General features: G+C 44.1%; 1 protein-coding gene across 2 annotated transcripts in view; it reads right to left on the bottom strand.

Moving 5' to 3' along the window:
• Window positions 1-27,885, bottom strand: part of ankhb (ANKH inorganic pyrophosphate transport regulator b) — a 191,083-nt gene that overhangs the window by 96,348 nt on the left and 66,850 nt on the right. For both annotated transcript variants that reach the window (XM_068058496.1, XM_068058489.1), the window contains exons 2-3: window positions 25,111-25,327; window positions 16,143-16,261 (exon numbers count right to left, since the gene is read on the bottom strand). In XM_068058496.1, coding sequence (XP_067914597.1) covers window positions 16,143-16,261; window positions 25,111-25,327 — 336 coding nt within the window. The remainder of the gene's footprint in view (window positions 1-16,142; window positions 16,262-25,110; window positions 25,328-27,885) is intronic.

Here is a 27,885-nt window from a genome sequence, read left to right as displayed (position 1 = left end):
CCAGAGAAGTAATTTCTACAGGACAGCACATTTAGAAGATGTGCCATGACTCTGTGGCAAAGCAGAATAAAGAATGCAGCATTATCCCAAATATGTGCCTGTTGTTTGTATGAACGAAAGTTCGACTTGCATTTACAGCACTGAGTTCAAACCTGTGGCGATCTCTGTTGTGTTTGGCTTGTAATTAATTCCAAGGTTCCATTCCAAATATGCTTATATATTTTGATTAAATCCACTGAAGAAGCATATTGAACTGAACTAATTTGTCTGTATAATTGCACACACTTCCTAATGAGTGGCTATAATGGGATAATAAGTTCTCAAGGTTACCAAGTACGCCAATTTGTGAAATGTGCTCTCAGAAATGCAGTAGTTATTTCAAGGTTCAATAAAAATCTTCATGATTAAACAATTATTTTTCCAGGAAGTCCTTAATGATGCACAACAAGGCAATGTCCATTTTAATTAAAAGATGGGTCACAGACAGATTACTGCTCTTACCCTGGCTTGGTCAAGCAACTGGGGTATATTTCTCCATGAGAAATTTAAAAAAAAAAGTGTTTACTAATGTGATGACAACTGCGCAGTAAAGTGATTTTCTTTGAACTTTATGCAGAGGAGAATTCACCCCCAGGTGTATCGTTCCCTTGCACCTGTATTTTGAGTGTACTGGAACTAATAGAGTACAATGCATTCTGTCCATCCCTGGACAAGTACACCAAGTCAATGTTCTTACCTTTGAACGGTATTTTAGTACAAGTGAGGAAGACTGCAGTATAAACAAAAAGGAACTAATTTTGTAGTATTTATGCCATAAAAAGGTGTATCGATGGGATAAATAATCAGGAGTCAAGTGGCATACATATTCAGCGAGGGGTCTGAGACTATCAAAAACATAATCTAAAGCCAGAAGTGCAATTTCAGTATTGAAATCTATTATTTGTAAGGAGTATTGTGACGTTTTAGGGATGGAGAGGTGGGGTGAGGCATGCATTTTGGTCTTTTATTTCACATATGATGGCACCCAATCAGAAGAATCAATGATCATAATGCAGGAACTGCAACTTTATCAGGTGCTAATCTTCAAAAAATTACTAGGAAGTCAACTGACAATGTACAATGCACAAATTAATCATTACTTTCACTTGATTATTATAAATTTTGGGCATCAGTGGAGTACAACCTTTTGCACCGTACTAATGTGAAAGTCCAATATATAACGTTGCTAGTTTAGTAGGAATAAGGTGTTTGGCACTAACACTGAGACTACATAGATGTGATATTAATGCTGCGAATCAGCTAGAGCTTTTATGCAGTAAATCTGGAGTCCATACTCGGTGCCTGCATTCAATCTTTTTAACGACTGCCCTTCAGCTCTTTTGGACATTATACCAGATTCCAAAATTGCTGAAGGATAGATTTCTGCAAGAACAAGTCACCTGCATTTGAGAGAGAACAGTCAAACCCCATTTTAAAAGTTTACTGGTGGACCTAAAATCCATCTATCTTTTCTCTTTTTAATCATAAATCGCACCAGAAGCTGAAGGTCAGGAAACAGCAAACACTCTGTGCCTTCATTTGAGAACAGAGTTGTACAGAACTTCCTACTAATTAGTGATGCAAGATGGAAGTATATAGTCATAGGCCGAAATTCAGTGGAGGTGGCGGAAGTCCGGCCCAAAGCAAAGGGCGAAACCATTTTGGTGGATGGCGGGAACCAGTACTGAATTTTACCAGGAGCAGCCAATTAAGAGGCTGCTGCCAGGGCTGCCATCCTACGAAGGATGGCGACCCGCCACCAAGAGCTGCCAGCCCAATCAGAGGTATAGCAGTGACAATTGTTGGGGCCGACCTGCAGGATGAGGGTGCATTGATGGCTGGAGGCAGGAAGAGGTCCTTAATTGGCCACTTGAGTGGCTCAATTGGGCCCATCTGCCACCTTTCCCGCTGCTGACAAAATGACATATTGAGGCGCTGGGGGAACGTCAAGCACGCCACCCTTTTTGGTCAGCTTTCCTGTTTCCCAGCCTGTCCCCAAACGGTGAGTAAAATACAGCCCAAGGAGTCATTATGGCACAGAATGAGGCCATTTGACCCATAAAGTCCATGTCAGCTTTCTGTAGAGCAATCCCGTCAGTCCCATTACCCCGCTCTATCCCTGGAGCCCTGCAAGTTTATTTCCCTCGTGTTCATCCAATTTCCTTTTGAAATTACATAATCTCCACTATCACCACCCTCGTAGGCAGTGAGTGCCAGGTCATTACCACTCCCTACGTAAAATGAGTTCTGCCTCACATCCCAGCTGCATCTGTGTCCCGAGTCCTTGAACGATCAGCTACTGGGAACAGATTTTCTTTGTCTACCTTAATCTAAACTGGTTATAATCTTGTACACCTCTATCAAATCTCCCGTCAATCTCCTTTGCTCCAAGGACCCCAGCTTCTCCAACCTAACCAGTGCTTTATAAAGGTTCAGCATAACTTCCTTGCTTTTGTACTCAATACCTCTATTTATGAGGCTCAACATCTCTTGTACTTTGATAATTACTCTCTCTAATCAAAAAAAGGCAGTGGTCCTAGCACTGAACCTTGGGAACACCACTGTCTACCATCCTCTAGTTCGAGAAACAACCATTTACACAACTCGCTGTTTTCTGTCGTTAAACTAATTTTTTTTATCCAAGCTGTTCCCACCACTGTTAAAATTATAATGGATTTGATACAATATAACTGGAACAAATGAAAATTGGGGCTATATTGATTAGACTTTAATATTTATTACCTCTTCGGACAAGGCTGCTGGTTCAAGTCCTATACCAGGTGTTCGAGGTCATAATTGAAGTACTGCACCAGAGTACAGACAAAGGCATAGCTGCATTATCAGAGATGCCACTAATTAGATGTTAAACCAAGGCCCCCAGACAACATTAAAGAACCCATGGCACGGTTTGAAAAAAAATACATTCTCCCACTTCATTGCTTTAGCTAAAAACGTCCCCTCAATCTATACCATGAAATATAGATTAACTGGCCATTCATCTCATTTCGATTATGTGGCATCTTGCTGTGCACAGAAATGGCTATCAAGTTTGTCTACATGATTATCATAACTGCACTTCAAAGTAATTCACTGCATGCAGTTTGCATTCACCATAAACATGTTAACTTGATGGAGACCAACTGAATAGTGGAAGGATGACGAAAAGAGCGGTAGTTCAGGTATCTATCAATATGTGTGGGCTTGCGGTAGACTAGGTATGCTGGTATGAGACATGGTAATAAGAACATCAAGGAATGGTATGGAAAGTTGTTGTTCCGTCTCCATAGTGAAATTGCTGTTCTTTTCATTATCCCTCATCTTCAATCAGTGTCTAACACCCTTATCAGAAGAGCCTACTCCATTAACGATAAGAAACATCTACAAGAACTGTGCCATATCAAGCTTACACTTCAACTCAGTGGATTTCCTTCCCACAAGATCAACACACATCCACCTGTCACTTGCACTGCAACAACTGCCTCAATCAATACAAGAGTCAGCCTCCCACACATCGGCTCCACCTTGCACAGACTACAATGTATACTCAAGTCAGCGGACATAGAAGTCCGACATAAGTCATCCAGGAAGTTCCACTCCATCCTTCATACCCACAAAGACAACAAACTAGGAATTTACAGAATACCATGCGACTGCGAACTTGCCTACATTGGACAAACAGGCCGCAGCCGATAGACGAGATTCAAGGAACAAGAAGCCTGCTTCAAACACAGTGAAGGGACAAGTCAGCTATCGTCAAGCATGCGCAACTCAATAAACATTGCACTGAATGGCCCAATTCCAAACACATCTCCTCCATTATGCACTGCTTACATAGATGCATCAAGGAAGCTATGGATATCTGTCAAAACCACACCATCCCCCAAGACAGTGGCCTGCTCATCAGTGATATTTGACCATCCCTAAAGAACAAAGAATGGTACAGCACAGGAACAGGCCATTCGGTCCTCCAAGCCTGCGCCGATCATGATGCCTGTCTAAACTAAAACCTTCTGCACTTCCGGGGCCCATATCCCTCTATTCCCATCCTATTCATGTATTTGTCAAGATGCCTCTTAAACGTCACTATTGTACCTGCTTCCACCACCTCCCCCGGCAGCAAGTTCCAGGCACTCACCACCCTCTGTGTAAAAAACTTGCCTTGCACATCCCCTCTAAACTTTGCCCCTAGCACCTTAAACCGATGTCCCCTAGTAACTGACTGTTCCACCCTTAGAAAAAGCTTCTGACTATCCACTCTGTCCATGCCACTCAGAACTTTGTAAACCTCTATCATGTCGCCCCTCCACCTCCGTCGTTCCAGTGAAAACAATCCGAGTTTATCCAACCTCTCCTCATAGCTAATACCCTCCAGACCAGGCGACATCCTGGTAAACCTCTTCTGTACCCTCTCCAAAGCCTCCACGTCCTTCTGGTAGTGTGGTGACCAGAATTGCACGCAATATTCTAAGTGTGGCCTAACGAAGGTTCCGTACAGCTGCAGCATGACTTGCCAATTTTTATACTCTGTGCTCCGACCGATGAAGGCAAGCATGCCATATGCCTTTTTGACTACCTTATCCACATGCGTTGCCAGTTTCAGCAATCTGTGGACCTGTATGCCCAGATCCCTCTGCCTGTCAAGGGTTCTAAGGGTTCTGCCATTTTCATGACCCCTTTGAGCCCTCCTGACTCCTTGCTTAAGTTCCTTCCTACTTTCTTTATATTCCTCAAGGGCTTCGTCTGTTCCCAGCCTTCTAGCCCTGACGAATGCTTCCTTTTTCTAAATGACTATTTACTGTATACCATTTACTGTATACTTCCCACCTGTATTAGATCTTCCAAAATGCATTACCTCACATTTGACCGGATTACACTCCATCTGCCATTTCTCCGCCCAAGTCTCCAACCGATCTATATCCTGCTGTATCCTCTGACAATCCTCATCACTATCCGAAACTCCACCAACCTTTGTGTCGTCCGCAAACTTACTAATCAGACCAGCTACATTTTCCTCCAAATCATTTATATATACTACAAACAGCAAAGGTCCCAGCACTGATCCTTGCGGAACACCACTAGTCACAGCCCTCCATTCAGAAAAGCACCCTTCCACTGCTACTCTCTGTCTTCTTTGACGGAGCCAGTTCTGTATCCATCTTGCCAGCTCACCTCTGATCCCGTGTGACTTCACCTTTTGTACCAGTCTGCCATGCTGGACCTTGTCAAAGGCTTTACTGAAGTCCATATAGACAACATCCACTGCCCTTCCTTCATCAATCATCTTCGTCACTTCCTCAAAAAACTCAAGTTAGTGAGACATGACCTCCCCTTCACAAAACCATGCTGCCTCTTGCTAATATTTTCATTTGTTTCCAAATGGGAGTAAATCCTGTCCTGAAGAATCCTCTCTAATAATTTCCCTATCACTGACGTAAGGCTCACCGGCCTATAATTTCCTGGATTATCCTTGCTACCCTTCTTAAACAAAGGAACAACATTGGCTATTCTCCAGTCCTCTGGGACCTCACCTGTAGCCAATGAGGATACAAAAATTTCTGTCAAGGCCCCAGCCATTTCCTCCCTTGCCTCCCTCAGTATTCTGGGGTAGATCCCATCAGGCCCTGGGGACTTATCTATCTTAATGCTTTGCAAGACACCCAATACCTCCTCCTTTTTGATAGCGACATGACCCAGACAATCTGCACTCCCTTCCCTAGGCTCATCATCCACCAAGTCCTTCTCTTTGGTGAATACTGATGCAAAGTACTCATTTAGTACCTCGCCTATTTCCTCTGGCTCCACGCATAGATTCCCTCCACTGTCCTTGAGTGGGCCAATCCTTTCCCTGGCTACACTCTTGCTCTTTATATACGGATAAAAAGCCTGGGGAGTCTCCTTAATCCTGCTTGCCAATGACTTTTCATGACCCCTTTTTGCCCTCCTGACTCCTTGCTTACGTTCCTTCCTACTTTCTTTATATTCCTCAAGGGCTTCGTCTGTTCCCAGCCTTATACTTAACACTCTAACCCCGATTTAAAATAATCGTAAAAAGTAGGCTACACATTCACGCACACATTCACATGAGAATCACACACATTCACAAATAGATTACAGAGGGAAGAATAGATTTGGTAGTTGGATTAAGGTCCAGAATAAATGGAACTAAAGTACACAGTCTGTGAAGTGGATGATTCGGTAGTCTGGCTGGAGGTGTACTCTTAAAATCCTTGGTTGGTCAAAGTGCACTTTGGCTGGCCTGCTTAGCCTAGGGTTTTCTTGAAGGCAGAATTATAGTTGGCTCCCTTCCCCTGGTTGCTGGCTGTAGCAGTCTATATGCTTGGAGAGTGCACACGGTTTCCAAACTTGATGTTTTCTGGGGAAAGAGAAAGAGAAAGAGAGAGAAAGGGAAGCATGCAGCTTTCTGCTGCTGCACACTCTGAGTTACTCCTTGTCTTTCTTGTCTGAGTGTAACAAAACTTCTGTTTTTTCAGAGCTGGACAGACGGTCACACGGTTCTCTCAATCCCCTTTGTTTTTAATGAGATACAAGGTTTAGAACTGGCCCCACAGGTTCCAGGATGCCAATATTTACACTTGGAGGATTTTCTCTTTTGAAGTCAATGTGCCAGAATGGTCTTGACTGCCGTGCTAATGAAGCAATCCTCGGTAATTCAATTACTCAGAGCAAGCCATTGTTCTGGGCCCAGGGCTTCTCAGACTTTTGTCTGCAGTTCAGTCTCCTGGTATTTCAGATGCAAATTGCAGTGGCCATCTTGGCTACTAGTTTTTAAAAAAAGTTACTGTAGGATTTTTTTCCATTAAAACTCTAGTGTCGGTTTCTAACCAATGAAATTAATATTTCTCATTTGGCATATCGTGATTTCCTGACAACCAGTTCTGCAAGCAACATACCTTGACAAGGACAACAGTATGTATTGACTTACCATGAGATGCTGCTGATTGGTCAGCGATAGTAAGAGCATTAGCACATACTGACCTATCACGGAACACAATTAGCTGACTAATAGCAGCATGAACGAGAACATGTCATGACCCATCAACAGTAAGTCCCGCCCCCATTCCCATACTCCACCAGATATAAACCTACTGTTCCACCTGTTTCAGTTATTCCTCCACACGATGGGCAGAGTATGCAGCCCGAAACATCGAGGCCTGGCAGTTCTTCTAAGAACTCCTTTTCCAAGGAAACAACTGCTCGGTTTAGAGCAAATTCACATTGTGTAAAACCACAAAATCGTCTTATTCAATGTTACTACTCTCACCATAAAAACCTTCAAACAAATTTTAATTATTAAACTAGTACGACTGAAGCTTGGAATAGGACTGTTTATAATCATACAATCAAGACAAATGCCTCCTTTATTACTGATGCTGGCTTAGAGTCGAGTTAGTCAGCATCATGGAGTTACACAGTGGCTCCTTACTGCTTAAATGGGGGAAAACAGGACACCACATACACATACTTCAAAGCATATGCAATGCTCAGCTGTCATCTGAGTAGCAGTGAAATGCATGTTAGTGAAAAGCCAAATTCTTGTTGGCCCTTACTACTATTAAAACTAGCCCAGCAGGCCACCTGCCAACTTTTTAATGCAGTCAATGTGACACTACCTCTAAACACTAGCCAGTATGATTTCAGTTATCTGGCACATTTTACATTCACTGCACATATGTCGGGCTGGATTTTATTAGCCCCCCGAGGAGTGATCGGAGGCGGTGGGCATGGAGTATCACGACAGGTGGGGGTGCCAAAGAACCTGTTACCTCCCCGTCGCCCAGCGATCTTCCCACGGGTGGGATAGGCTGATGATGGCCTTCCTGCTGCCACTGGGATCTTACCAGCAGTGGGCTGGGCGGGGTGGGGGGTGGGGGTGAGGGGTCCCTCCTATAAGGGGCAATTTGTGGCCCACAGAGAACCCTCACCAGGAACATCCCCGGGAACCCCCTCCCCCTTGACCATAAGACCACCCTCAAGCACCCGCTTGCCGGACTGGTCCTGGTGACCCCACCTCATTTTCCTTGGGTCCGGGGTTCCACTGCTGGGCCTGGGACTGAGGCCTCTGCAGTTCCAGCAGTGGCCACCGGTCCCGGTGGCATTGCCGATACTGTTGAGCTGCCTGCCCTCTGATTAGCTGGTAGCTCATGGAGGTGCGATCCCCGTCCTTAAAGGGACGGAGATCCCGCCTCCTGAAACTTACATTTAAAAGCACCGAAGCATCGCGTCAGGGTGGGGGAGAGGTGGCTACGAAAATGCAGCCTGCTGAAGATGAGGTTTCTATGTTTCAATAGATCTGGGGGAGACCTACAATATGCACCCTCAAGGGTATCCCGCATCATTATTGCCTGCTGCACACTGCACAACCCAACGCCCCAGAGGGGAGCCAGAGGAAGTCACTGAGTGAGCAACATCCTCAGCAGGAGCAGGATAAGAATGAGGTGTCTCAACAGGTGCCAGTTGATAAACATGTCACCCGGGGGGGAGGGGTGGAGGGAGGTGGAGGGGGGTCAGGCCTTAGGACACTGACAGACTTGGCAGGAAGATTCACAAAGAACAAAGAAAATTACAGCACAGGAACAGGCCCTTCGGCCCTCCAAGCCTACGCCGATCCAAATCCTCCATCTAAACCTGTCGCCTATTTTCGAAGGGTCTGTATCTCTTTACTTGCTGCCCATTCATGTATCTGTCTAGATACATCTTAAAAGACGCTATCGTGCCCGCGTCTACCACCTCCACTGGCAATGCGTTCCATGCACCCACCACCCTCTGCGTAAAGACCTTTCCACGCATATCCTCCCTAAACGTTTCCCCTTTCACTTTGAACTCGTGTCCCCTTGTAATTGAATCCCCCACTCTGGGAAAAATCTGCTTGCTATCCACCCTGTCTATACCTCTCATGATTTTGTACACCTCAATCAGATCCCCCCTCAACCTCCGTCTTTCTAATGAAAATAATCCTAATCTACTCAACCTCTCTTCATAGCTAGCGCCCTCCATACCAGGCAACATCCTGGTGAACCTCCTCTGCACCCTCTCCAAAGCATCCACATCCTTTTGGTAATTTGGCGACCAGAACTGCATGCAGTATTCCAAATGTGGCCGAACCAAAGTCCTATACAACTGTAACATGACCTGCCAACTCTTGTACTCAATACCCCATCCGATGAAGGAAAGCACGCCGTATGCCTTCTTGACCACTCTATTGACCAGCGTTGCCACCTTCAGGGAACAATGGACCCGAACACCTAAATCTCTCTGTACATCAATTTCCCCCAGGACTTTTCCATTTACTGTATAGTTCACTCTTGAATTGGATCTTCCAAAATGCATCACCTCGCATTTGCCCTGATTAAACTCCATCTGCCATTTCTCTGCCCAACTCTCCAGTCTGTCTATATTCTGCTATATTCTCTGACAGTCCCCTTCACTATCTGCTACTCCACCAATCTTAGTGTCGTCTGCAAACTTGCTAATCAGACCACCTATACTTTCCTCCAAATCATTTATGTATATCACAAACAACAGTGGTCCCAGCACGGACCCCTGTGGAACACCACTGGTCACACGTCTCCATTTTGAGAAACTCCCTTCCACTGCTCCTCTCTGTCTCCTTTTGCCCATTTTCTTCCAAATGGGAATAGATCCTATCCCTCAGTATCTTCTCCAGCAGCTTCCCTACCACTGACGTCAGGCTCACCGGTCTATAATTACCTGGATTATCCCTGCTACCCTTCTTAAACAAGGGGACAACATTAGCAATTCTCCAGTCCTCCGGGACCTCACCCGTGTTTAAGGATGTTGCAAAGATATCTGTTAAGGCCCCAACTATTTCCTCTCTCGCTTCCCACAGTAACCTGGGATAGATCCCATCCGGACCTGGGGACTTGTCCACCTTAATGCCTTTTAGAACACCCAACACTTCCTCCCTCCTTATGCCGACTTGACCTAGAGTAATCAAACATCTGTCCCTAACCTCAACATCCGTCATGTCCCTCTCCTCGGTGAATACCGATACAAAGTACTCGTTTAGAATCTCACCCATTTTCTCTGACTCCACGCATAACTTTCCTCCTTTGTCCTTGAGTGGGCCAATCCTTTCTCTAGTTACCCTCTTGCTCCTTATATATGAATAAAAGGCTTTGGGATTTTCCTTAACCCTGTTTGCTAAAGATATTTCATGACCCCTTTTAGCCCTCTTAATTCCTCGTTTCAGATTGCGCCTACAATCCCGATATTCTTTCAAAGCTTCGTCTTTCTTCAGCCTCCTAGACCTTATGTATGTTTCCTTTTTCCTCTTAGCTAGTCTCACAATTTCACCTGTCATCCATGGTTCCCTAATCTTGCCATTTCTACCCCTCATTTTCACAGGAACATGTATGTCTCTCCTGCACGCTAATCAACCTCTCTTTAAAAGCCTCCCACATATCAAATGTGGATTTACCTTCAAACAGCTGCTCCATATCTACATTCCCCAGCTCCTGCCGAATTTTGGTATAGTTGGCCTTCCCCCAATTTAGCACTCTTCCTTTAGGACCACTCTCGTCTTTGTCCATGAGTATTCTAAAACTTACGGAATTGTGATCACTATTCCCAAAGTAGTCCCCTACTGAAACGTCAACCACCTGGCCCGGCTCATTCCCCAACACCAGGTCCAGTATGGCCCCTTCCCGAGTTGGACAATTTACATACTGCTCTAGAAAACCCTCCTGGATGCTCCTTACAAATTCTGCGCCATCTAGACCTCTAACACTAAGTGAATCCCAGTCAATGTTGGGAAAATTAAAATCTCCTATCACCACCACCCTGTTGCTCCTACAGCTTTCCATAATCTGTTTACATATTTGTACCTCTATCTCACGCTCGCTGTTGGGAGGCCTGCAGTGCAGCCCCAACATTGTTACCGCATCCTTCCTAATTCTGAGTTCTGCCCATATTGCCTGATTAGATTTTTTAGATTAGAGATACAGCACTGAAACAGGCCCTTCGGCCCACCGAGTCTGTGCCGAACATCAACCACCCATTTATACTAATCCTACACTAATCCCATATTCCTACCACATCCCCACCTGTCCCTATAATTCCCTACCACCTACCTATACTAGTGACAATTTGTAATGGCCAATTTACCTATCAACCTGCAAGTCTTTTGGATTGTGGGAGGAAACCGGAGCACCCGGAGGAAACCCACGCAGACACAGGGAGAACTTGCAAACTCCACACAGGCAGTACCCGGAATCGAACCCGGGTCCCTGGAGCTGTGAGGTGCGGTGCTAACCACTGCGCCACTGTGCCGCCCACTGCGGCTCACAGCTCGAGTCCTCCATAGTGCCTTCCTTCAGCACAGCTGTGATATCCTCTTTGACCAGTAATGCAACTCCTCCACCCCTTTTACCTCCCTCTCTATCCCACCTGAAGCATCGGTATCCTGGGATATTTATTTGCCAATCATGCCCTTCCCTTAACCAAGTCTCAGTAATAGCAATCACGACTCTCTTGATCTGCAGACATTTCACTTGAGGACAAGAGAGACAAACTGAGCGAAGAATCCCTCTCCCAGAGGCATCCTTGCTGTCCTGTCATTGGAGACCCTCAACATCTGTGTGCCCGTGATCTGTATGAGCAAAGGCCTTCATCAAAACAGGCGATCACGAGTCCCTCACCTTTTACAGACCATAGTAATTGGATTTAACATCTGGCTAAGGTCAACTATTGCATTGAAATAAAAATACAATGCTTCAGAAGTTGTATTTCACCAACTTTAACTTTCATTATACATTACACAAATTTCAAAGTAGCAAAACAACATCAACCAGTGCTAGTCCATGCATTTAGGTGCACGCTTACGGTAACTTCTACGGGGTACTCCCCTTGCGCCTCAAAGTTTCTATGGAGGCAGGCTGTTGCTTTTCCTGCTCCAGTGCATTAGGTGGCCGTGACCTGTGTCCTCAGGGTGCCTGAACCCTACTTTTCCTGTTCTGGATCCAGGTTCTGGCAATGACACCTCGGCTGCTCACAATGTCTGCCACTTCCATGCCTTCTTGGTGACACTTGCCGGCCTCCTCCTCCTGACTTCTGGAAAGAGGACCTGCCTCCTTTCGCGGACTGCTTCCACAAGTGCTTCAAGGGGGGGTATCGCAGAAGTGTGGCGCAACCCTTCCTCTTTCTGTCGCCATCTCTCCACTGCCTTCTCAGCTGTCCATCCCCTCCTTCTTGCCTGTGGGTTCAACCTGGCTGAATGCTGCACTGGTGTCTTTAAAAATCCCAGCTGTGTGCGTATCCCAGCACTAGGGCCCACCCGCCAACAGTAATTGAACAGCTCCCTTGCCAGAAACACTATAATTGGCTGCTATTGGTAAAATGAAGGGGGAGGTCTCGCTGCTTGCCTGTGTATCCCGGTGCCACGTATTTCCACCCGATGTCAGGACCTCTGCGCAAACAGTAAAATCCTGGCCTATGTTTCAATGTGATTTCATATGCCCCTCACCCCCCGCCCCATTAACACAAAACCATTTGCTTAGCCATTATTATTTAATTGTCTTCAATTTTGTTTTATAGCATTTATACCCTGACTCTTATTTTTGCAATATAAGCGATAACCTCATGCAATAATCAAAGTCAAAAGGAAGCAACTAACTAACATGTGGATATGGACGTGGAGACAGGAGTGTGAACACACAGCCATATGTAGGCTGCATGAAAGAGAGAGAGCAAAATGGAAAAATATAGAGGGGAGAGTTCTTTGTACAGTGGGCTGTAGTTCCCCTGGGGAGGTGGGACAGAGAGAGAAAGATGAGAATGAATGGTTTGTGCACTGGACCTTAAACATATTTTCAGCGAGTTGTGGGTGCCAGTTGTGCCTCCTGAGATAGCGTGTCAGTGTACTGGCCCCCATTTTGGAGGATGGTAGGGGAAAGAGGAAAACAACAACTTATATTTATATCAGAACAAAGAGAATTACAGCACAGGAACAGGCCCTTCGGCCCTCCAAGCCTGCGCCGATCCAGATCCTCTATCTAAACATGTCGCCTATTTTCTAAGGGTCTGTATCTCTTTGCTTCCTGCCCATTCATGTATCTGTCTAGATACATCTTAAAAGACGCTATCGTGCCCGCGTCTACCACCTCCGCTGGCAACGCGTTCCAGGCACCCACCATCCTCTGCGTAAAGAACTTTCCACGCATATCCTCCCTAAACTTTTTCCCTCTCACTTTGAACTCGTGACCCCTAGTAATTGAATCCCCCACTCTGGGAAAAAGCTTCTTGCTATCCACCCTGTCCATACCTAAAAGAGTCTATAGGGCCTTTAATGTAATAAAACATCCAAAGGCATTTCAAAGGAACATTATAAAACAAAATATGACACCGAGCCACACAAGGGGATATTAGGTCAGATGACTAAAGGTCGGTAAAGAGATAGGCTTCAAGGAGTGTCTTAGTTCCTTACAGTCATTTACGGCAGAGGAGGAGGCCATTTGGCCCATCAAGTCTATGCCAGTTTTCCATAGAACAATCCAGTCAGTCCCACTCCCCTGCTCTAACCCCGAAGCCCTGTAAAGCTTATTTCCTTCAAGTTCCTTTTGAAATTATTGATTGTCTCTGCTTCCACCACCCTCATGGGCAGCATGTTCCAAGTCATAACTACTCACTGTGTAAAAAGTGTCTTCCTCACATCCCCCTGCATCTCTTATGCAAAACCTTAAATCTGTGTCCCCTACTCCTTGTATCATCAGATAATGGGAACAGCTTTTTTTTGTCTACCCTATCCAAATCAATCATAATCTTATCAACCTCTATCAAATCTCCTCTCAAGGATCCTCATATCCTTCCTAAAGTGTGGTGACCAGAACTGGACGCAATACTCTAGTTGTGGCCTAACCAGAGCTTTATAAAGGCTCAGCATAACTTCCCTGATTTTGCACTCATTACTTCTATTTATGAAGCCCAAGGTCCCCACATGCTTTGCTGGCCACACTCTCAATAGTTCCTACCACCTTCAAAGATCTATGCACATCCACCCCCAGGTCCCTCTATCCCTGCACGCTCTTTCGAACTGTGCCATTAAGTCTATATTGTTTTTCCCCATCCATTCTGCCAAAAGGCATCACCTCAGACTACTCTGTATTAAATTCCATTTGCCATTTATATGTCCATTCTGCTAGCCTATCTATGTCCTGTTGCAGTTGATTTGTAACATCTTCAATGTTTGCCACTCATCTAAGTTTGGTATCATTGGCAAATTTTGAAATGTTACACTCTATTTCAATACATAAGCAGTGGTCCTAACACTGACCCTTGGGGAACACCACTGTCTACCATCCTCCAGTCTGAAAAACAACAATTTACCACAACTTGCTGTCTTCTGTCATTAAGTCAATTTCTTTACCCAAGCTGACGCTGACCCCGCCCCCCCCTATTCCATGAGCCTCAATTTTGTTAACCAACGTGATATGTAATTTATGTGGTACTTTGTCAAATGCTTTCTTGAAATCTAAATAGACAACATCCTTTGCATTCCCTCCATCAACCTTCTTTGTTACTTCATCAAAAAATTCAATTAGTCAAGCACGATCTGCCTTTTGAAAATCCGTGCTGGCTCTCCTTAATTAGCTCAAACTTTTCCAAGTGCCTGTTGATCTTCTTCCCGTATTATTGTTTCTAAAACCTTATCCACCACCATGTTAAACTGACATTAAAAGGAGGAAAGCTAGGTAGAGGGGCAGAGAAGTATAGGGAGGGTATTCCAGAACTTAGGGCCCAGTCAACTAATGGCCACTAATGGTGAAGCGATTAAAATCGGGGATGCTCAAGAGGCCAGAATTAGAGAAGCGCAGATATCTCAGATGGTTGTTTGGCTGTAGGAGATTACAGAGATAGGGAGGGGAGAGGCCATGGAGGGATTTGAAAACAAGTTTAAGAATTTTAAAATCAAGACATTTCATGACCGGGAGCCAATGAAAGTCAGTGAGCACAAGGATTGATAGGGGAGCAGGACTTGGTGCGCATTAAGACATGGCAGCAGAGTTTAGGACAACCTCAGAGAAAAGGAATAAAAAGGAAAGGGAAGGGGAAGCATAATGGGATTTTAGCAGTACATGCATTAATGTTTAAGTTGTAACAAAGATATTTGTTATGACAACTTTAATGAGCCTACTTTCTTGTGGACATGGAAATATCTCCCCCCTGCCCAAAACAGTTCAGGAAAAAACAACTGAGAAACAGACACAGAAATAAACAGCTCTGTAAATTCCTGTTACATAATGGGCTGTTTCTCATAACTTCCCTGTTGATCATACAACAGATGGTGTCTGAGTGGAACAGAGTTTGCAGTTAAGAATAATTAACTTATTTTAGATTTCACTGCTCAACGTTAAGTTGCTTTGCGATATATAAGTAACAATCTTGTGCTCAAGTAGAAAGTTGGGATTATAATGCTGTTACTTCTGTGCTAATATCACATCGAAAATAAAATTATGCTTTATGATGTAAAACCTCTGCCATTATGAAATGTGGGTCACTGCTGATCACTTCATATCTCCTGACGTACCTTTGAATAGAAAAACCATTATTGGATAGTCAAATGCAAAAGGCACTGTAGGTAGTTTTCGGTTGTTGCTGCTTAGCTCTTCATCATCCCTTGTCACAGCATGGAAGTGCACTTCTCCATTGCAGAGGTAGATTTCCTCACAATGACCCTAACTATTTGTCCACTTTTCCATCCAAACACACAAAATTTCATTTGAATAAGGCAAAGATCTGCATGAATTAGAGCATGTGGTTAAAGTGATAATTGCATGTGATTCAGGCCCTTACTCGTTTTAGTTAATATGATGTTAAAAAGGGAATCTAAACCGTTGTGGTGCAACTAGCAGTAGCTTATTAATACCCACAGCTAAACTTTACTCCTTCGCCCATTTAGCAGGGTTAAAAATAAGGAATCCAAAATGTCTGAACACCCGTCATTTCTATTTTTCATCGATAGTAACAGGTTCATATGAAAGATCAATGTTAGACTACCGCTGTAGGAAACAGAAGCCGAGGGAACACAGGTACTGTTCATTAAAAACCAAAATCATGTCTCAGTTTACCAATGAATCCAGCATCGGGAAAGCAGCCAGGTAGAGGAAGGCCTTTCTCGTTTTACTTCCCACAGAATCATCCACATGATGTAATTTGTTGATGATGTAATATCCCAGATCTGTATATGCTGAAAATAGAACAGAAAAAATAAGGGGCAAAATTGAGCATGGTCAATTGTCACAGCGAACAGCTGATAGACTTACTATATGTACACAGGTTCTGGGGTCATTCTTCATATCTTCATTTTAAATTAAAATCCTTTCAATGCAGTAAGGCAGCAGAAAACTCCACCTATAAACATAAACTGTAGCTTAAGCTACATATTGCCCTAATCTTTTTTGATGGGTCAAATGACCCCCTTCTTAGCTGTAATGACTCTACGACTCTAAGCTACCTCGCTCACTGCCGGCACATATCAGAAAATAAACACCATTATCTAAAGATCATCCTATGGGAAAGACAGACTGATCAATAGTTCCACTCCTATACATACTATTGCAGCATGCAGATTCAAACCAGGCAGTTTCCATTTATTAATTGTATATCATTTGGGTGTTAATTGTATTCAGCTGGTGGGTACTAATTGGGGATTAAATATATATTTTATATATAGGAACAGGCTGAAAGGGTTTTTTTTTGTTGGAGGTGCATGGTATGCAATGTGTGCGTGTCTCTGTGATTAAAAGCTTGTGAGTAAATGAAGACTAGATTCTATCCTTCACTGCCTGGTTATCCAAATGCTGACAGCATTTGCTGTATTACAATGCAACTACAAGTTTAAAATCAACAAAATTAGCTGCAATCTAAACTAAAACATCCAAGGATTAGTAAGCATTTTTTTCAGTAAACTTTCATGCTTAAAGGAGGCAAGCGACATTTGTATTGCGGAATGGAGCAATTTTCTATTTCAGACATTCAGAATCAGTCATGTCAGGAGTAGTGTGGCCAGTGATAGAATGAAGCCCTCTAATACCCTGCACTGTCACTGCTTTAAATGCCAATCTCTACCGCACCCATCTGAATTTTTCCATTTCCCACATCGACCATCCGTGTAACCTTTCTGCCAAGGCTGAATTTTATACTGAATCATGCATTGTGAACAGTTTTATGCTGTGGATCTGCATCCAATAGAAACATATGCAAGCCGAACTCATTATAGCCCAAATATATTCTGCTAAAAGGAAAGAACAAACTAAACACTAGTGAGACTCCATGGATGAATACAGACGTAAGGGAACAATTGAGGGTTAGGAAAGAGGCATGCATTAAGTACATTGGCAGCAAAGGAGTGTATGGTAAGGGAGAATACGAAGAGGTTTGGAGAGAAGTCCAAAAAAATTAGGAAGACAAAGAGGAACTATGAAATTAAATTATCAAGAAACATAATACAGTAAAATATTTTACAGGCACATCAAAGAAAAGGAAGGCTGGGATGGGAATAGGACCATTAAGAAGTAGGCAGGATAATACCACAGGTAACGATAGAGCGATAGCAGAAATAATAATTAATTATTTCGCTTTGATATTTATCAGGGAGATAGAACAGGTAGGCATGACTAGAATGATGAGATGAGTAATGAGATAAGTGCATTTAAATTAAAAAGGGGATGTATTGAATGAACTAATCAAACTCAAAGAGGAAAAAACCCTTGATCTGGATGGATTGCATCCACTCATTTAAAATAATCTAGGGAAGAGATAGCAGAGGCATTACTACATATGTTTAATAATGCATTAGAAAAAGATGTAGGGCCAGAGCACTGACAGATAGTTAATGTGATATCTATATTGAAGAAAGGGGACAGAACATGTCCAGGGAATTATAGACCAGTCAGCTTAACATCAGTATTAGGAAAAATAATGGAATTCCTGCTAAAGGAGAGAGCAAAAGAACATCTAGAAAAGAAGAACATAAATAATGAACAGTCAGAATGGATTTCAAAAGGGAAAATCTTGCTTAACCAACCTTACTGAATTTTTTGAGGAGGTAACAGAGAGACAATGGTAATTTGTAATTACTTGGATTACTTTGTAATTACTTAGATGTAATTTACTTGGATTTTCAAAAGACCTTTGATAAGGTGCCCCATAATAGACTAACGAATAAGGTCAGAGAACATGGAGTCAGCGTATCAGGGTAGTTTGGATTGCTAGCTGGCTTCAAGACAGAAAGAAGAGAGTGGGAGTAAAGGGTAGTTATTCAGAATGGCAGAAGGTGGGAAGTGGTGGTCCACAAGGATCAGTGCTGGGACCACTGCTGCTTACAATTTAATTAATGATATGGACTTTGGAATCAAAAACACAATTTTCAAATTTGCGGAGGGGATGATCAATACTGAGGAAGATGCAACAAATTACAGGAGGAAATTAATAAACTTGTAGAATGGGCAAATAATTGGTAAATGAAGTTCAACAGATAAATGTGAGGTAATATATTTTGATAGGAAGAATAAGGAGGTCACTTATTAGGTGGGGTAGAGGAACAAAGGGATCTCGGAGTTCAAATACACCAGTCACTAAAAGTTGCGTCACAGGTTAGCAAGGCAATTAAAAAAAAAGCAAACCAAATACTAAGCTTTATTTCTAAACCAGTATCGAACCTTGGTTAGATCATGCTTAGAGTATTGCGTGGGGTGTATGAGTGTTCAGATAGAAGTAGTACCCTTGTATATTCAGTTAGCTGCATCCAATTTGTAGGATGCACTGAAATCAGTGGTCCTCATTTACACCCAGCTCTCACTGCTGGCTCCAAGCGCCACACGCCGGCACACCATCTCAGCTGATGGGTGAAACGCAGTGAGGGGAGAAATGATGAATATGACACCACCTGGCCTTTTCAACCTCAGGTGTCTTCAGGCTCACACAAAGACACAAGAAAAACTCATCCGTGAACTTCTTTTCGCTGATGATTGTGCTCTCCTGGCCCACAGTTAGGGAGACCTGCAACCTATCACAACACATTTTTCCGAGGTGGCACAACTCTTCGGACTAAAATCAGTTTAAAGAAAACTGAAGTTCTGCATCGACCTGAACCCCAAGAAGAATATAGATCACCAAGCATTGTCATATAGGGAACAGAGTTGAATGCCGTCAAGCAATTTACTTATTTGGGGAGCGTCATCGCGTTTGATACCACCAGACTAGGAAGGGGACAAGAGGCTTTCTAAAGCAAACAGAACATTTGGCAAACTGTACAAATGTGTGTGCAGTAACCACAGCCTCAGAGCACAGATCAACTCAAAGTGTACAAAGCCATATTCCTCACCATCCTTCTGTATGGTGCTGAGTCATGGGTCCTATACTGCTGTCATGTACGCCTTCTAGAGCGCTTCCATCAGTGCTGCTTCTGCAGCATCCTCAAGATCTGCTGGCAGGACCGCATCACAAACATTGAAGTCCTGGAAACAGCCAACATCACCAGCATCAAGGTCATCCTTCTGCAAAGCCAACTGCGTTGGGCGGGTCACATTGCCCGGATGGACGACAGTTGCCTGCCCAAGATCATGTTTTATGGAGAGTTGACAATGGGTAAAAAGAGGGCCACATGCAAACGTTTCAAAGACTCCCTGAAGAAGTCCCTCTCTGTGTGCCACATCGACCATCGCCAGTGGGAAGCACAGGCCATAGATTGTGATGCCTGGAGATGCGACATCAGAAGGACTACAGACACCTTTGAAACTGAGCGAAGAACCAGCATGAAGGAGAAAAGAAGAAAGATAGATCTAATTGCCCCCAGCAGAGACTACACCTTCACTTGTACCTGCCGTGGAGAATCTGACGGTCACAGATGGGCCTGACTAGCCACCAGCGGGTCTGCAACTGATGACTACAAACTTCCCAAAATCTTCGTCCGCGAAGAAATGCCAAGACAGAGTATTGCGTGCAGTTCTGGTCACTAAATTATAAAAAGAATATTGAGGCACTGGAGAGGATGCAGAGAAGATTTACAAGAATAATACCAGAAATGCGTGGGTATACATATCAAGAAAGGATGAACAGTTTGCGCCACTTTTCTCTTGGAAAAAGGCTAAGGGTTGATCTAATAGAGGTCTTTAAAATTATGAAATGTTTTGATAGAGTGGAGACAGAGAGAAAGTTTTGAAATCCAATTGGGATTTCAGAAGAAACTTCTTTACACGAAGAGTGGTGAGAATGTGGAACTTGCCACCACAGGGAGTGGTTGAAGCGCATAGTATAGAAGCAATTAATGGGAAGCTAGACAAGCATATGAAGGAGAAGGAAATAGAGGGTTACGATGATAGATTTAGATGAGCAAAGTGGGGAGGAGGCTTGAGTGGAGCGTAAACAGCAGCACGGACTGGTTGGGCTGAATGGCCTGTTTCTATCCCAGTTTCTGTGCTGCATATCCTATGGAATCCTAAGTAAATAGCAGAGATTTTCATCTCATCAGTTTGGGTTGACATCTAAAGCCAGGTCCAAGAAATGTACGAAACCTTGTATCTGCCAGTCCTTTTCCTTCTCTTTTTAAAAAAAAAATCATTCGTGGGAATTGACCATCGCTGGCCAAGCTAGCATTTATTGTCCATCCCTAATTGTCCCCAAGAAGGTGGTGGACAGTCGCATTCATGAACTGCTGCAGTCCATCTAGTGTAGGTACACCCACAGTGTTGTTAGGAATGGAGTTCTTGGATTTTGACCCAGCAACAGTAAAGGAACAGTGAAAATGATATAGTTCCAAGTCAGGATGGTGTGCAAATTGGAAGGGAACTTGCAGGTGCTGGTGTTCCCATGCTATTGCCGTCCTTCTCCTTCTAGGTGGTAGACGTTGCATGTTTGGAAGGTGCTGTCAAAGGAGCCTTGAGGAGTTGCTGTAGTGCACCTTGTAGATGGTACACACTGCTTCCACTGTGTGCCGGTGGTGGAGGGAATGTTTAAATTGGTGGATGGGGTGCCAATCAAATGAGCTGCCTTGTTCTGGATGGTGCTGAGTTTCTTGAGTGTTGTTAGAGCTGCACTGATCCAGGCAAGTGGAGAGTATTCCATCCTGCTGACTTGTGCCCTGTAGATGGTGGACAAACTTTGAGAAGACAGGAAGTGAGTTACTTGCCGCAGAATTCTCAACCTCTGACCTGTTCTTTTAGCCACAGTACTTATATGGCTGCTTCTGGTCAATAGCAACCCCCGGGATATTGATGGTGGGGGATTCAGTGATGGCAATGCCATTTAATGTAAATTGTAGACTTTGTAGTGTAGTGGTTATGTGATTGAAACTTGTTCAATCCTGAAACTTCCTTCCCCCACCTCAAAAGGTTGGAGGAAGGGGAGGGAGAAAGAAAGAGGGGGAGGGAGAAAGAAAGAGAGAGAGAGGAAAGAAAAGAGCACACAAGAGATATTATCGTTAACAAAAAAAACATTTTCACATTTTGCGCAGTTTGAACCAAGTTGGAACTGATATTAGTGAAAATAATGTTATAAATAATTATGGTATTCTTTTGCATGGTGTATACTTAAATATCCCATAAACAAGCTGCAGGTTATGTTTTAAAGAATGTATTACGGGAACTAGAAAGGTGGAGGGACGGGGGGAGTTAAGGGAAAGACAAAAAAAAACGAAGTGTTCCTGGAACTGAATTTGCCTTACAATTTGCATTTAGTATTGATTAATTTTGATATTCAAATCAAATAATTTAGATTTATAGAAAGCAGCATTTTAGAACTGACAAAATATATTTTTCGAGCTAGTGAGCAAATGTGCACATGCACAGAGAGTTAGTCTGGAGCCCTATGTGGCACAAAAGCCTCTGGCTGCTAGTGACATTGACTACCAACATAGTCTAAAGTGTCCCAGGCCATTTACACATGCCAGACCGCTCAACAGTGTTCAAATGTTCTTAAAATATGTTATTTTGATTGAGTAACCTCGGTGAAGGAAAATCCCATATTGCAGAGCACTACCAAGGCTGGTAAAATAAGGAAGACAGCGGGATTAATCAAGAAACAGTGATTACACAATGCTAATCTTAAGTGCTTGTATGAAAATTCGAAGAAATAAGGAATTCCTTAGTATTTATGTTCTATTTTACTTGCAGCAGGAATCACTGTAACGCTGCCGTCACCACCTTGTATTTATATAACACCTTTAATGTAGTAATATGACCCAAAATGTTTCTTAGGAGTGTTATAAAGCAAAATCTGACACCAAGCCACATAAGTCAATATTAAGACAGACAGCCAAAAGCTTGATTAAAGAGGTAGGTTTTAAGGAGCATCTTAAAGGAAAAAAACAAAAGGTTGATGGGGGAAGAGGATAAGTGGGTGTATTCCAGAGCTTAGGGCCAAGGCAACTAAAGTCATGGCACCAAATGGTGAAACAATTAACATTAGAGATGTTCAAAAAGCCAGTATTGGAGAAGTGCCGATATCTCAGAGGGTTGTTGAACTGAAGGAGATTACAGAGATAGGGAGGGGTCAGACCATGGAGGGATTTGAAAAAGTCGAGAATTTTAAAATCAAGGGGTTGCTTAACCACGAGCAATGTAGGTCAGTGAGCACAGAGGTGATGGGGTGATGGGTGAACAGGACTTGGTGTGAGTTAGGACATGGGCAGCAGAATTTTGGATGACCAAGTTTATGAAGGTTAGAAGGGTGGGAAGCCAGCCAAAAGTGTGTTGGAAAACTCAAGTGTCAAAGTCACAAAGGCATGGATGAGGGTTTAAGCAGCAGATGAGCTGAGGCAGGAGTGGAGTCAGGTAATGTTATGGAGTTGGAAATAGGTGGTTTTAGTGATGGCAACGGTATGTGGCAGGATGCTCATCTTGGGGTCAACTATGTCAAGGTTGCAAAGAGTGTGGTTCAGCCTCAGACTGTTGCCAGGGAGAGGGAAGCAGTCATAGCTAGGGAACAGTTTGTAGTAAGGATGGAAGACAATGACTTCGGTCTTTCAATACTTAATTGGAGGAAATGTCTGCTCATCCAGTACTGGATGTTAGATGAGCAGTCGGATAACTTAGCGACAGTGGAGGCGTTGTGACAGTTGATGGCGAGATAGAGCCGAGTGTCGTCAGTGTATATATCAAAACTGATGCTGTGTTTCCAGATGATGTCGCCAAGGGACAGCATGTTAATGAGAAATGGCGGGACACCAGAAGTAATGGTGCACGATTGGGAAGAGAAACCATTGCAGGTGATACCTTGTTTATGAATGACTAGATAAGAATGGAACCAGGCAAGTGCAGTCACACTCAGCTGGATGACAGCAGAGACGTGTTGGAGGAGTATGGTGTTGTCAACCGTGTCAAAGGCTGAAGATAGGTTGAGAAGGACAAAGCTTTTTGGAGGTAGTTTAACAATGGGGTGGGGGGAATGTGGGGTTTCCACTTGAGTTCAGAGGAGATGAGGCCTAAAATGTCAACAGGTGAAGGAGAATTAAAGGTTGAGCCAAAGGCGAGGTGGTAGCTTTTGTTTGGGTTTGACCAGAAGGAAACCTTTCTCTGAAGAATTGAAAGAAATAAGATTTTCATTCACCTTTGAAGGGCACATGAAGGTCAAGAAGTCATGATTCAACCACTGTACTGTAAAGTGATTCATCAGGACTCTTCATTTCCATTCCCTGCTTATCACTTAAACTAAGCAGAGGTACTTTTCCATAAAAGGCATTTCTCTTGTGTCCATCCTAATCCTCACCTCACATTATTTTATGCCACTTCTTTCCAAATCATTTCCAGCTCTACCTCTGCACAACATGATGAAATTTGATCCTTTAGTATCTGGCCTTGTAGCACTCAAAGGTAGTTTCCATTGCAGTAAATTTATGAAGCACAGGTAACCTAGAATTGTGTCTTTATGAGAGTACGTTCAATACTTCTGTGGAACAGGGGCACAAAGTTAGCAGGGCTACTGAGTAGGCACAGCAGCTGATTTCCAGAAGTAAAAGAAAAAGGAATTCTAAAGTGTGGCCTGTTCATCAAGCCACATTTTAGTTTCAGGATGATGCTTACATATCCTTCATTACTGCCCGAGGCTGATGTAAGCAGAATGGATCTAAGCATCCTGGAAGACATGCAAACCTTCTTCAATATTGAAAATGAGAAAGATGTTCAGGAAGGCAACCAAAGGCTGGCTCAAAATCAGGGCATTAAGTCCCTTTATTACTGACCTTCTGATAGCTATAAATCTTTAAACCAAAATGTGTTTATCTGCTTTGTGTACACAGACTATTCCAATGCATTCCTGGATGGCCTCCCATGTTCTACCCTCCATAAACTTGAAGTCATCTAAAATTTTACTGCCCACGTTCTAACTTGCACCAAGTCCCATTTACCATCCCCCCTGTCTGTGCTCACTGGCCTACATTGGCTCCCAGTTAAGCAATGTCTCAATTTTAAAATTCTCATGTTCAAATCCCTCCATGTCCTCACCCCTCTCTATCTTGAATTTCCTCCAGCCCCACAACTGTCTGTGATATCTATGCTCCTCCAATTTACGATTTTTGAAAACACCCAATTTTAATCACTCCACCATTGATGGCTGTGCCTTCAGCTGCTAAAGCCCTAAGCTCTGGAATTTATTCCCTAAATCTCTTGCTTCTCTACCTCTCTTTCCTCCTTTAAGATGCTCCTTAAAACCTACCTCTTTGACCAAGCTTTTAGTCTTCAGCTCCAATATCTCCCTGTGTGGCCTGGTGTCAAATTCTGTTTGATAACACTCCTACTAAGCATGTTGGACATTTTATTATGTTAAAGGCGCCATATTGTTGTTATTGTCGTCAAGTCCTGGGAAAAAATCAATAGTGTTTCCTTCTTTATGATGCACGTCTGGTGCTGGAGCATGATAAAGATAAAGGAATTTGCCTAAATTTCAAAGTCTTTTTTTTCAAAAAACTGAAAAGCATACAAGACAGCCCAGTATCAGTACAGAGAAGTTCAATCAAACATCTGATATTTATTTGCATAACGAATTAACTGACATGCACCTAACTTTCTAAATCATGTCAGAGATGTGAAAATAGAGGATTACCTATTAGAATGTGAAAGATGGCAGCCACAGTACCAGCTGTGACCATACAGAGAACAGCCTTTATTCTTTCTCGCCGACTGTGAACAAATACCAGTCCCACGTTCTTAAAGTCACTCATTGGCCCAGTGAAGAACTTCATGAGGGAGTAGGCCAGCCCATAGCTAGCAAGCATCTCGATGGCATCCTCTTTAACAGCTGCTATACCCCTGTTTAGTGCCTATTCAGAAATGACAGTAGATGGGAAGGAAGCAGTCAGTATGTAATCCATAGAATTATCTTTTAAATTTACATACAATAAAGGTTTTAACATGGTTTTACTCAAGAGTGTGAAAAATCCAGAATACACCAGCAGCACTAACAGACACTATGGTACGATGGTTCACAAACCTAACATAAACAAAATGTTCTATTCATAAGGAAAAAACATCCCCCCCCTCCCACCACCCCCACCCCCAAGAATGAGGCAGCACAAGAATCAGCTCTTAAACATACTGTGAGTAATTGCTGTTACAACAATGGAGCATTTGAGTGATCGTGAACAAGGCCTCAAATTTGCCTCTATTCTAATGCTATCAGCCTTTCAGTTTGTGATTAAAAAAATTCTTATCTAGTCCCCATGCCATTTGACTTGTAAAATATCATGCTGCAGCTATCTATTCTGTTAAAATGATCAATTTGATGTACTACAATTTCACAATAAATCCAAAGAGAAGGCAGATAGTACATTTTTTGATAAAGGGTGTTTACTATTGAAAGATGGATCTACTGTTGTAGTTGGGCATCAAAACTGAGGGCTAGATAAGCTGGTTGTCTGCTTTTCCTGCAGACAGGGTAATTAGCGATTTAGACTTTCATTGGCAATTGGCGTTACCCAGAGGGGAGGAGGGCGAGAGGGTCGGCAGCGGCGGAGGCAGGCTGTGACTTGGAAGAAGATGCTAGGGGCCTGTTTACAGGGCTGCCAGCAACCGATATGGCTCTCAGACTTGGCATGTTATTATGATTCAGTTCTGTGGACTTAAAGACCTTTGAGCTACAATCAGCACTGCAAACCACCCTCCAGCCTACCTGGACCACCCCTTCAGTGGAATACCAGCAACCCATCTGCAGCCTGGGACCACCCAGACCACCCCTTAATTTGCCAGTAACCACATGGGTGCCCCATCGGACCCACAGCATCCCATGGGAAGACCTTGAAACCTGTGCAACCCGTTTGTGGCCATGACAGATGCAATAACCCAGGTGCTCCCATGGTTCAGCGATGATTCCCTGCATGTCCTCCTCCAGGCTGTTGGGGCAAGGCGGAAGGCTCTCTTCCCTCGAGACTGAAGGAGGAGACCTCCCCAATGAACCAGGCGCGCCAGAATGGAGAAAGCAGAGGAGGTAAGTAGCCATTGGGTCATCTGGAGAACCTGGTTCCAGTGCCACAGGCAGGTCAACAACCTTCCCTGCTCTGCCAGGGCGAGGGACAAACTGCAGTCTACCTTGGATCGAAGCAAATGGGTAGGTGTGCGGGTGCGGATATTGGGACGTTGAAGCCCACCAGATGGAGGTAATGGTTGCAGCTCTGACAGGGGATGCGTGCCTGGCACACCTCACTCACACAATGTTGCAGCCAACTTCCAGACTAACACTTCCATGACACTGGCCCCAGAGGCTGCAGCAAGCTCACCAACCGGGTGGTCTCTGTAGTCTGGACACTGAAATGATTCTCATGTGACTCCACAGGAGAAGAGGCCCTGGAATGCCAGAGATAGGGCATGGACTGGTGGTGGCATCCCCCTGATGGCCATCTTGATGCCAATGGAGGAAGAGGCACTACAGCTGGCTGGTGACCAGGCAGAGCGATTCATCAAAGATAGTGAGGCTAGAGCACCTATTGAGCAGGATGAGTTCCCCAGGTAATGGGCATAAGGGGAGCACAAGCGAGCATGAGGGATGGTCGCACGTTCTAAGTTACAGACATGTGGCCGATCTGCAACCAATTCTGTGCTTCTGTCTGGAATGTCACACAGGCCTGGTCTTTCTCAACAACAGCCAGGCAACATCTCCAGGGGACAACTGTCCACTTCTGAGGAGGAGGAGGGGACGTCAGAGGGTGCAGCATCACATCCTCCAGCTGCTCAGATACTGTCACCCCAGTGGGTAAACCCATGGATAAAGATTTGGGGTCACAATCTGGTACCATTACTTCACAAGTGCTGGACCAGCTGTTGGAGGCTGTGACACCCAGGGCCTCTGACACTCGGACTGAGAGACCAGACCAATGCTGAGTCCCAGGCTGATGACGAGCCTCTGGAGTTATCCGTAAGGTGACAGATGCTGCAAGTGCAGCATGAGGTGAGTGAAGATCTGAGGGAAATTCCAGAGGGTACGTGTGCCCTGACTCGAACAGTGGAAGAGTCCATTCACACCATGAATGCTGGCCTTTCCCTCTCGTCTGCATGCATCGCTTCCTCCATCGAGAGATAGAACATAGAACATTTCAGCGCAGTACAGGCCCTTCGGCCCTCGATGTTGCGCCGACCTGTTGGAGACTCTACTGGAAAGCCACATCCAGCAGGCCAGTCAGTGGATGCTGGAGATACCATCGCCTTGTCACTGAGCGCGAAGGATCAGTGGCAATGCAAGAGGGGGATGAGGCACCTGGATTCTACACCAGGATTTCGTACCTCCTTGTTGACCTGAGAAGGACAAGTGTGCCTTGCGACGGCAGAGGAGCAACAGCAGTGTGTATCTGGGGGCTTGTCTCAGGGCGCTCCTGGTGCAGACAGTGGG

This window comes from Heterodontus francisci, chromosome 2 (assembly GCF_036365525.1).
Source record: "Heterodontus francisci isolate sHetFra1 chromosome 2, sHetFra1.hap1, whole genome shotgun sequence".
Classification (NCBI taxonomy): Eukaryota; Metazoa; Chordata; class Chondrichthyes; order Heterodontiformes; family Heterodontidae; genus Heterodontus; species Heterodontus francisci.
Note: the sequence above shows the minus strand (reverse complement) of the source record. Positions and strands in the feature narration are given on the sequence as shown.